This window comes from Lagenorhynchus albirostris, chromosome 10, assembly GCF_949774975.1.
Source record: "Lagenorhynchus albirostris chromosome 10, mLagAlb1.1, whole genome shotgun sequence".
Classification (NCBI taxonomy): Eukaryota; Metazoa; Chordata; class Mammalia; order Artiodactyla; family Delphinidae; genus Lagenorhynchus; species Lagenorhynchus albirostris.
The window spans coordinates 62512384-62524865 of NC_083104.1; the positions used below are offsets into that span (position 1 = coordinate 62512384).

The 12482-nt window shown below is 40.4% G+C and overlaps 1 protein-coding gene across 2 annotated transcripts in view; it reads right to left on the bottom strand.

Moving 5' to 3' along the window:
* Positions 1-4276: 4276 nt before the first annotated feature.
* Positions 4277-12482, bottom strand: part of MLIP (muscular LMNA interacting protein) — a 301391-nt gene continuing 293185 nt past the window's right edge. For both annotated transcript variants that reach the window (XM_060162533.1, XM_060162528.1), the window contains one exon: positions 4277-4639. In XM_060162533.1, coding sequence (XP_060018516.1) covers positions 4628-4639 — 12 coding nt within the window. In that variant the 3' untranslated portion in view covers positions 4277-4627. The remainder of the gene's footprint in view (positions 4640-12482) is intronic.

Here is a 12482-nt window from a genome sequence, read left to right on the forward strand (position 1 = left end):
AGCACCTAGAAAAGTCCTTCTAGACCTTTGCTCATGTGATGTCTAAGGACTGGAACACCAATCCCACCTCCTTGATTTTGCCTGATCTACTCATCCTTAAGGATGTGAAGATCACATCAAGTCAACAAAGAACATCACAATCTAAATAAGCCCTCTCATCAAGTCCATACTGAGTTAGGGGATATATATATTTCCTTCTGCCCTCAAAACCCTACCTACTCTATAGCACAGGGAACTTTACTCAATATTCTGTAATAACGTATGTGGGAAAACAATCTGAAAAAGAATGAATATATGCATATGTACAACTGAACCACTATGCTGTACATCTGAAAGTAACACAACATTGCAAATCAACTATACTCCAATAAAATTAATTTTTTTAAAAATGAACTTACCCAGACTTTGAGCAATGCAATCTTATCAAATTGCATTGTAGTCCCCTGTGAAGTGGGGTCCTGTGTACTCTCAGATATACAGTGAAAACCATTTGGAGTGACAGGATGGACCTACCATAAAATCTGTGATCCCAGCTATTGGCTCTGGGCTTGAAGCTCAAATACATTGTTTTCTTTTTAATTCTGAACATAGCCCTTGCTAGCACCCTGGGCCCTTAGCACCTTCTTCTGACCTGGGAACCTCTGAATCCTCAGAACTTGGCATGGAGGTCTTGGGGAGACAGAGATCTCCCTGGATTCCTCCTATTGCACCTCCACCCCATCACTTATAGGGCATGTGGATGTGGCAGCAAGCTGAAGGCTAGGATTCATCCAGACATCTTCAGCTTCTCCCATGTTACATCTTTCCTTTCTCTTCTCTCACCAACCTCAGGGGTAACAGCTGGCTTTCTCCATCTTCCCCCAATACCCTGTGATTTTCTCTACTTCCTCAGTGAAGTCTTCCACTTATCTTTGGATATGCTAAGGGCATAGAGCAGGACCTAGGGAGTCTTCCGGGGCAGACCCCTTCCCCATATCCTCTGCTTTAGCTCCTCTCTGAGGTACCCAGATAATAGTATCTGATGCACATTTCCTGAGTTGTTTTACAGATGCCAAAACCCCAGCAATTAACTACTTGATGATCATGAGCACGTAGCCACTAGACCTACTGGAGCCTGAGGATTCATAATGCTAACCCTTGTTACCTTACCATGAACCAGTCAGAGAACTGTGCACTAGCTGATCACTTACCATGGGATGCCCTTCCCTCACCTGGCCTTTAAAAATTTTTGCTGAAACCCATCAGGGAGTTCATATGTTTTGATCACTTAGCTTCCCTGGACTCCTTGCTTGGCACCTGCAGTAAACACTGCACTTTCCTTCGTATTGACCCAGTGTCAGTAGATTGGCTTTACTGTGCATGGGTGAATGGACCCAAGTTTGGTTTGGTAACAAAGGAAAATAAAGTCATTTAGAAAATCATTTTCTCTCTCTGTTGCAGAGCTACTGACTACCTACAAGGGTCAAGAAAGCCAGCTTTAAAATTTAAGACCAATCAGTGGTCTCTTTTTTAAGCAATTTCTTCCCTTCTTCCTTGAAACAAGAAGCCTGGAGGCTCAGCTTGAGCCGCAGAAGAGCTACAAGGAAACACGTTCAGGAAGGATATGAAAATGTGTGGGTTTCATATTTGCAAGAAAAAAGTCCCATGTCACATCTATTCATGTGTCTGCTGCTCCAGAATATGTGTCCTGTCAGCAGTAAGTATTTTTATTTGTCTTTGAAAATTCAGTGACTAATAAAGTGCATAGTACATGGCAGGTGTGCAAACATTATTTGTTGAAAGACATTAAGAATATCTCCACCTCTGACTTCAGGTCTATTACAATATTTCTCCTGTTCTGAAGAGCTCCATCTTCTATCTCTTTAAACTCTTGCTTCTTCTCTTTTATTTTTTCCTTCAAAGTTAGGAACTGCTTATAATTTTATTTTGTATTGGAGTATAGTTGATCAACAATGTTGTGTTAGTTTAAGGTGTACAGCAAAGTGATTCAGTTATACATATACTTGTATCTATGCTTTATCAAATTCTTTTCCCATTCCCTGTGCTATACATTAGGTCCTTGTTGGTTATCTATTTTAAATATAGCAGTGTGTATATGTCAATCCCAAACTCCCAGTCTATCCCTCCCCCCCCATTTTTGCCCCCTATAACCATAAGTTCATTCTTTAAGTCTATGAGACTCTTTTTGTTTAGTAAATAAGTTAATTTATATATATTTTTTTCAGATTCTGCATGTAAGCAATATTTGTCTTTGTCTGACTTACCTTCATTTAGTATAATAATCTCCAGGTCCATCCATATTGCTGCAAATATTACTTCTTCTCTTTTAATTTCAGTTAAAATGTATACTCTGAGATACTGGTCTCCTCCATTTTCACCAGTAATCCACACATTTGGATTAATAAGAAAAACAGGCTAGATCCTTGTACATATAGTAAATATTTGCACTTGTGGTATACATTCAATGTATTTACTTTTTGTTTATTAATAATTTATTTTTTAATCTTTTTAACTATTGCCCAGACTCTAATCTCCTAAAGACAGATAATTATTATTTATATCACTTGTCTTTGACTGGTATAAATTTTTTCTGCATACAATAAAAATAATGTTAACCAGCACACAGAAATATATAAGTAAAGGAGTTAGACTTTAGAATCGTGAATAACTTCAAGATATTGATTCCAGTTAGGGGTTGAGGCACACATGAATTTCTAAACCTGGCTAAGGCTACATAGCTGTAACAATCAAAATAGTAGATAACATTTTTTGAACTATTACTCTAAACCAGACCATGTATTAATAATTTTACATGTACTACTTCACAGCATCTTAGGACATTACTACTGGAAATGTTACTATTTTACAGGTGAGTTTAAATAACTTGTTCAAAGTCACACAGTTGCTAAGTGTCAAAATCATAATTCAGATTAAGACATTTTAGTCTATAATCCATGATTTTAAATATTACAGTACAACACTGGCTACTTTCTGCATATCTGAGGAATCTTTCTGTCATTTCTATGAAACGCACTTTCTACTCTACATACTAGTTTTCTAATGTGATGAAAGGGTTGTTATGCAGTGAGGCGATTTAAATGGACTCTAAGAGTATGGTGCTTGAACCCCAGTTTGAGTCCTCTGCTTTAAACCCAGGCTATCTCTTCTTAGGGTGTGTTTTAATGAAAGTTCCCCCAAAATGTTCCAATTTATTCTAACAAACCACCCTCCTTAATAAGTCTAAGCTAAGCTAAAAGTAACCTGGAAAACCTATATCTGAATATAATTAGAACATGGACATACTTATTAGGAGTAAAGGCTGCTGCAGGAAACATATGTACAAGGAAATCTTTGAAAAGAGATCTTTTGTCTCTAAGCGCTGCTGCGGCCACCCAAGAAGCTGCAGCTGTGAGTTTTAATATCACTATCAGTCAGGTTAAACTTCTTTTGGTTACATGTAACAGAATGCAGCTTGAACTAATGAAGGTAAAAATAAGAACATCATTGGAAGGGCACATGGAGAGCTAATGTAAGCAGGGAGGCAGGTGCCCCTTAAGAGTCAGTGGGACCAGTGGCTGCAAAGCCAGAGGGAATTCAAATGAGTCCCTCTCATCATATTTCCCTCCATGCCTTTCCTTCTTTTGACTCTCATTGCAAATCACATTTCTGTGTTTATCTGTATCCAGTGTGGAAAAGGACCCTGAAAGCTTCTGAGGCAATTCAACATCCAGCCACCTACATAGGAGGTGAAATTAATTCTCTCAGGCCAAAATCCAAATTTATGGGGAAGAAATGTATTAGTCCAGCCTGAAACATGTGCTCATTATGACCAACTAGATGTGGACTGAGCTATATTCTTGAGCTGGGATTTTGTTTCTGTACAGTTGAACTGGGAGCTGGGGGCGTCATCACAATTGTATGTGCACCAATGCCCCTGCAAGAACTGTGTAGGTAGAAGGCTGGGAGTTCCTAGAAAAAAAGAGTATGTGTTGGGTAAATTAATAGATGTTCACCTCGAACAAGAAAGATGGAAAGCATAGCTATAATTCTCAAACTTGCTTGTGTATGTCATAGACTTTGAAGAATAAAAGAATCACAACCTCAAACACCCATGAATGAGCGTATACATGGTGTACACCTTCCTGTATCTGATGCAGAGATTGGCTGAGTATGAGTGACGCTAAAGGAAAAATAAAGGACAAAGACGCTTAATGGGACTTGTTCTTGGTAATCCAAAGGAAGGCACAAGAAAACTAATCTTTATTGTGTAGGGTACAATATCAGCTCTTTTCACTTATTATCTCATTTAATCCTCACAGCAATATTTTTATGTATAAAGTGGTCTATAGTTTCTCCATTTAGCAGGTGTGAAATTACCTAAAAGAGGTAATAACTTTCCTAAAATCAATTTTTTTTATTATAAATTATTTATTTATTTATTTTTGGCTGTGTTGAGTCTTCGTTGCTGTGCGCCGGCTTTCTCTAGTAGCGGCAAGCGGGGGCTACTCTTCATTGCAGTGCACGGGCTTCTCACTGTGGTGGCTTCTCTTGTTGTGGAGCACTGGCTCTGGGCATGCAGGCTTCAGTAGTTGTGATTCACGGGCTCAGTAGTTGTGGCTCACGGGCTCTAGAGCACAGGCTCAGAGAAATGCACACAGAAATGCATTTTAGAATAAGAAGGGAAACAAAAATTCAAGTTGTGAAGAATTTGGGCAGCAAAATATAAAATACAAATAATGTAGTAAATCATATAGATGGAGAAAACATCAGGGAAAGAAGGAAAGGAGAAAAGCCTTAGCTAATGAAAAAGCTCAGGATCTGGGAGTATAAAGGCAAGACTGACCGTGTAGTGATGGAATCTGTAAGACATGCTTGGTAACTAGTTCAGGATTTCCACTGACCATTGCCTAGGAAAATCATGTCATATAAGTCAGGGCTTGGACAGCCAGCCTGGTTAATGAATAGTCTGCTAGTGAACTCTGAAGCTCTGACCACAGTTCCCTCGGCCTAGTCGCCAGGGTTAACAACCTCATTCAATCATTTTTGCTTAGTGAAACATTATCTGGTACATATTAATCAGAGAATCTCTGAGTATAAATTCCAGGAAGATTCTGAGCTATCACTCAGTGAGGGAAGGGGTAGAATCCTCACTTCACAGATGAAGAAACTGAGGTGCAAACAGAAACACTGACTCAGCCACACTCACACCAAGCTTCAGGGGTAGAGCCACTGTCCTACCTCCTACCAGCACACCAAGAAGGGAAAAGGCTGAGCCTAAGGCAGGGCCAGTGTGTCCCCAAATAGAGGCCGAGTCCATGCTGGCAGTGGAAGGGCCCTGAATCTGAGGTCAGAGGGCACGGTCCTCAAACCAGCCACTTCAAGTATAAAGCCAGTTATCAAAACACAGCTCAGAGCCTCCAGAGGTCCTCACCCTTAATGAAATAGTCATGTTCAACTGTTGTTCGGTTCTGAGAATAGTCTAATGTTCTTATTTTAGGAAAAACAATTGGACAGAAGATTTCAGTTCACCAAGACTGATCTCCTCCCCAACACAGGGACTGTGGCCATATGGTGATCTAGTCTTTCAATCCCCTCCTTTGATGGAGCCTTTTTACCTCTCTTTTCTGAAACATTTTTAATTAAAATGTTTAACCTTTTTTTTAATTGAAGTATACTTGATTTACAATGTTTCAGATGTACAGCAAACTATACATTTTTTTCAGTTTATTTTCCATTATAGGTTACTACAAGATATTGAATGTAGCTCCTGTGCTTTACAATAGGACCTTGTTGACTATCTATTTTATATATAGTAGAGGGTATCTGTTAATCCCAATCCCCTAATTTATCTCTCCCCCCACACACCTTTCCCCTTTGGTAACCATAAGTTTATTTTCTATGTCTGTGAGTCTCTTTCTGTTTTGTACATAAGTTCATTTGTATCATTTTTTTGATACACATATCACATATAAGTGATATCATATGATATTTGTCTTTGTCTGGCTTACTTCACTTAGTATGATAATTTCTAAGTCCATCCTTGTTGCTGCAAATGGCATTATTTCATTCTTTTTATGGCTGAGTAGTATTCCACTGTGTGTATGTACCACATCTTCTTTATCCATTCATCTGTGAATGGACACTTAGGTTGCTTCCATGTCTTGGCTATTGTGAATAGTGCTACTTTGAAACTTTTAATAATACAATGATACATGAAACCATGAATGCCCTTGCACTGGCACTAACTCAGCCCTCCAGTTCCACACTGAGTAAGCCAGAACTTAGTTTAGTTTCAATTCAGCTTGATTCATAGCCTTCAGCTCATTCTCCCAAATTTTTTGACTCGGTATGTAATTCAGTTATAATGAGAGACAGAGAGGCAGAATGAGAGATTGTCATTTGTTGCAAGTTCAATTCATTCCAGGTTCACTTTGGATGCAAATGTTTGGTTTTAGCTTTGGTTTGGTTTTGCTTTTCTAATGTCACTCGTCCTTAAATAGGTTCTGCAAAGAAAGGGCTGAAGTTTAAATACCAGGAAGACTCAGAAACTCTTTCCATGGTTCCTAGAATGCACCCTTGTCATCTATGCCCCCAATGCCTTTACACCTGCAGTGCCCTCTCTGCTAATCTGTCCATCCTCCTTGGCCTTGGCCGACCGTACTTCATCCTTCAGTCTCAGCCTCACCTCCATTCCTCAATGAAACCACACCCCATTCCACTGCTAAGCACTCCGTGGTAACTTCTGTCTTTCTGTGAGTCTGCAAGCAACCGGAGAGTCCGGAGGGAACTGCAGCCCAGCTCGGCACACTGCTTGGCACAGAGCAGATGCTCGACAACAAAAAAAAAATTGTAAAATAATGGAATGAATCAATTGATTAATAAACCCCAAACCCATCCTCCTTGAAAGCTGCTTTTGCTACCTGAGTTAGCCAGAAATCTTTCCTTAGGTGGAGAATATTTGACCCCAAGGAGGTCTAGTAATGATGTGAATTCAGTCATGTTACTTAACATCTTTGTGCCTCAGTTTTGTCATTTGTAAAATGAAAATAACACTAGTAAATGATGACATAATACAAATAAAGAAGTTACAGTAATTCTTGGGGTATAATAGGAACTCGTTTAATTTGAACTATTCTTATTATTGTGAGTGTAGTGGTATATCAATGGCTGATTATATGGGTGATATACTTAGGGTGGGTGGATTATGGATTGTGAAACAGGTGCACACCACCCAGCTCTTTTTTCATTCTCAACAGGTCCCAGACATCTAGATTATTCCAGTTCCCATACATTCTCCAAGAGATTTGAAACAGAAATCAGTCCTTCGAGTAGCCCCACAAAAGTCAGAATGTTGGCTATAGGTCCAGTATTCTCTTTCCATCTCCAGGGAGAAGCCAGGAGTTGAGAGTTTTCCTCTCAACCACGTGGCGCTATCCCCAGGGTAGGGATTGTTAAGAGCCATGAATTTTCCTACCGGCTTTGATGCACCCGGTTTTGTGCTTGTCCGGAGCATGGGAGCCTCTTAACTGGCTTCTGGATCTCTCACAAAGAGAACTGGTCCCTGTTTTGTTATTGAATCGGTGTCTCCATGGCAGGAAGGAGGAAAATAGGGCCTCCTACTGTAATGGAGAGAGACCATATGAGGCCTTCCAAAATAGACCCCCATGTCCTCCGCCTGCATTTTGTCTGTAGAAAAACTTTAGTCAAAGAATATATTTAATCAGAGAAGTGAGAAAAGGCAGAAAGAAAGGAAAACAGTCAAGCAAGACAAAATAATAACACTTTAGCCATTAAACAAAGTCAAGGACCTTCAGTTCCTCCTCAAGGACTATAGATAATATTCTGAGCCATGTCTTTTGAGTAGTTTTGCAGATACTGAAACCCTCACCGGGTGGAAGAAGTTAACTGTGCGCTGCTCACAAGCTCATAGACACCAGACCAGTTGGAACCAGAAGGCTGATGATGCTGACTCCCAATTACCTCACCACCAACCAATCAGAAGAATGTCCAGGAGCTGATCACACACCTCACAAACCCCCTGGCTCATCCTGTCTTTATAAATCTTTCCCTGAAAGCCTTCAGAGAGTTTGGGTCTTTAAAGCACTAGCTGCCTGGACTCTGCTTGGCGCCTGCAATAAAGCTATTCTTTTCTAATTCGCCCAAAACTCTGTCTCCGAGATTCAATTTGGCGTAGGTGCACAGAGGCTGGGTTTTGCCATCAACACTCTGCCATCTTGCTGACTTCCCCCCCCCCACCCCATTGTGTCTCTTTCTAAGAGCTAAGTAATCCTTACTAGAAGACCCTGAGCAGATTTCCTCTTAAATTTCATGGACCAGAATCAAGTCTCTTCTTACACCATAAATGACAGTGGGTTCCAATGGTACTAGGAGCTAGGACAAGTAGGTTTTAATTTTAGAAACAAAATATTGGGAGAACTTTTCTGCAGAAAAAAAAATAGTGGTTTTTAGAAATTGGAAGGAAGGAAAGATGCAGTAGAACACAAAAGGTGTCAACATTTCAGGAAGACTATGTTTTGTGAAGCCTGTACCTATATAAGCAATTTGAGTCAGCAGAAATCAGCCTGTCAGCACCCTGTAGAGGTCCAATCTTGCATGATTCTGGGAAAGAAATAACACATAGGGCAGCCAGAATGATCCATTCACCAGACCAATTTCCTAAAACTGGGGCCTGGCTGCAGAACCATGGGACAACACTCTAGGCATAAATCTCTATGCATCTTAGAGGACCTAGCTGCCCCAAGTATGATGTAGATGACTGAGATACCCTGAAAGGGAGATACAGGGTCTAGCTAGAGCCTATGATGTTTCCTACCCAAACTCAGGATGCCCCATTTGGGTGGTGTTGTTGACCTGTACTCATTCCAGCAACTAAAGAGGGGTCCAGACATTTTTGAAGAAAGCACTTCAAAGCTCAGCCACCCCTAAACTGGAGATTCCAGGGCATCAGCCCCAGTTGCCCAGGGATAAGGGGAGTACAGGGGATCTGGGTTGATTTAGACAATCAGAGGGAACAGTCCTTGGGGAGGAGGAATAAGAGCACAGAGGAAAGTGTTGTCCAAGAGCTAACTTGCAATACATCAGGGCAGGAGTCATAACAGGTTTCCTCTTGAACGTGAATTACAGCCATTGGATTATGACTGCTTGGACCTCTGTGTGGGAGATTCTGAACCCAAACCTAGACTCCATAGCTCAAGACCATGATCAGGAAAGGATTCTTCATGAGTACTGGATGGGGGTTGGGGAAACTGATGTCAGATGTTTTCCACTCTCGCTGAGAAGAGTTGTCTCAACCCCTTACACCTTGGATCTGTATAAAAGCTTACATAAACCATCATATTGGTACTCACTGGTTTGTATTGTAATGTTCAGGAGGAAGTTTAGATTATTCTAGAGCCATCAGAATGGAAAAAAAAGAATACTTATAACTCAGCTGCCAGTGATGAAGTACAGTGCAACTATTAGTGTGTGTGTATAGGTATGTGAGGGAGAGAATGTGTGTGTGTGAGAGTGTGCATGTGCGTGTGTGTGTGTGTGTGTGTGTGTGTGTTGTGATGTAAGTTTGTAAGTTGAGAAGCACTCAGAAACTGGAGAATTGTGATTGGATTAAAAATGAAAGATTGATTTGACACCCCATATGCTTTTGTTCCCTGTCTACCCTACTCCCATCCCCAAATCTGGTGATAGTGCTAACAGGCTGTGACACTGCCAATGCCCAGGCCCTGAGATGTCGGCTTGAACAGCTTTCCTGCCCTGAGAGCTGACTGGGAAGTGTCTGCCAGGAAAACCTTCACTGAGGTTGTGTATGGACTGGCCCTGACAGCCAAGGACACTCTTCGCAGGAAATATTTGAAACTCCCTCCCCAGGGCAATTCAACAAAGCATAACCTTATCAGGTGTACAAAGCATATTTTCTTAGTTAAATTCTGTCTCCAGGCATATATGGAAGTAGGATGCAAGCTGAAAGGACTATTCAGTCAGCTGCAGATTTCCATTTATATTTCCTATTAATTGTAGAGATAAATCACTTACTACTCAGGAGAGGGCCGGACATGAAATACTGGTAATAAGCCTAAAAAGGTATCTTATAAAACAAACGTGACTTTGGGTTTCACAACTGACAGGCAACCTCAGCTTTGTATATTCTGCTCCATTTAGATCTTCTAAAGGAAGCACACCTCTCACATAGCCAGTCAATAGAAACAAAAAAGTTTTTTGGGCGTTTTTTCCAGATAGTCAAGTACATTATTTTTAACCTCTTTATTGGCGCTTTACAATGGTGTGTTAGTTTCTGCTATATAACAAAGTGAATCGGCTATACATATACATATATCCCCATATCTCCTCCTTCTTGCGTCTCCCTCACACCCTCCCTATCCCACCCCTCTAGGTGGACACAAAGCACCGAGCTGATCTCCCTGTGCTGTGCGGCTGCTTCCCACTAGCTATCTATTTTACATTTGGTAGTGTATATATGTCCATGCCACTCTCTCACTTCGTCCCACAGCACTTTTCACTGTTTCTCCCCATACTCTGAGACAGAGTGAAAAGCACAGGTCCCCTTCACCATAGCTTATCATTCAATTCATAACCACAAATTGAGACTCCCAAATGGTTCAAGTCTAAGGTCAAGTCTCCCCCATCCCCTTTGCTGTGTAGGTTAGCCCTGGGGCTTGAGATCACAGCTGCACCAGAGACCTGAATATGGCAAATTTTCTAGCATAGAGGTCCCTAGAGTTAAGGGATCAGCCCCTCGGGCAAGCGTCAGGTCAGAGCCTAGGATGAGGAGTTTCAAATTCAGGGGGCCTGGCGATGAGGGAGAACATGACAGAGGAATGTTTTTCAGTCCCATCCCCATTATTATCCAAAATTTTGCCTCTCTATTGGTACTGCCATGAGGCATGCTTTCAGCTAAATATTGCACAGGGATTTCTTTTTTCCGTTGGGTTGAATCTTTCACTGTTTTCATTTTAGAGATTCTGTTCAGTATCTGAGTCACCATCTGTAGCCCCCTGGAAAAATTTTGTCTTTTATTTACATTATTTACTAAGCTTCCTTTGCCTGTTTTATAGCTTCATTTTTTTAAAATTTATTCCCAGAGTTTTCAGTTAAGGAAAGTCTAGACTCAGGTGCCTAAGTGATATTGAACAATTCCAAATAAATCCATTAGAAAACCTTTACAAAAATAAAGTGTGTTCATTAAAGTATAAAATAAAGAAAAAGGATTTCTAGTCAAATATATTGAGAATAATATGTTCTAAAGTATGAGGGAATTATAATTTTATGACATACCACAGGAATATGTGGAAAGTCCCCAAAATGTAATATATATATATATATATAAAACAAATTCAGTAATATTTCCTAATTACTATTTAATTATTCTAAGGCCTCTAGACTTGCTTTAGGAAAACAATCTTTCCTTCTTACAAACCAAATGACCTTCTCACACAGTTTATTTAATTTCTAATAGAGAAAGATTATTTCAAATGTGAAAATCCAGGGCAGTCGAGTTAAAGAAAGATTTTTGTTCCTAGTCTTAATTGCAGAATTGTCTGCTTGTTTAATAAATAAAATCCTGAGAATTCCCCTTATTCCTTAAGCTTTCCATTAACTAGTCCTTCCTGTATGTTCTTCAGAGACTATAAAGAACAATATTCAAAGACTTCCCATTTTTTCCAAATTAAAATTTCATAAGGAAATAATGAGTCTTATTAGAAATGTATCATGAAAAGTCAAAAAAAAAAAACTTTACAAAGAAAGAAATCAGTACTGAGTAAAGGTTGATAGTCCAGCTTTAGAATGACAACCCCAGTTTCCTTTCCTCTGAGTTGAATCAACTGTGAGACATATTCAACCTTGTGTCCTAGAACCTCCCCCCACAGGGGGGTTGAGCTCCAGGGGGATGAGCTCCAGTCATCCACTGTAGTAACTGACCTTCTGATGGATTCTTTACTGGTTCCTTCCCTCCCCTGACTCACTGCCTCACTCCGTTACCAGGGATGCCTATGGTCACCTCCCAGGTAAACTCATCACGCTAAATACTTGTCTTCAAATCTGCTTGCCACAGAACCCAAATAAAGATACACCCTCGGCATCTGTCTATTCCACACTACCTACTCCCACCTCCTTCCTCCTAAGAATCAGTTGTGCTCCTAAGCTGCTCAGGACACTGATGCTAGTACCAACCAACCTGAAAAGCACTCTGCTCTCCATGTTCTCCCTGCAACCAACTTGTCCATCCTGTTTTCATGGTCTCAACAGTCTGATATTTGCTGAGAAGCTGAACAGATTGGACTATGATGTTCGGATGCAGGTTGTTTTGGTAGAAATAGCATAGTAGGAAAGCCAAAAGGCCTTGTGCTAGGTTTATCCATCACTACCTTATTTGACCTCAGTCAAATAATCCTTCAGAAATAAGGCTTTCATCGATGATATGAAAACAATAACACCTAAGTGACAAC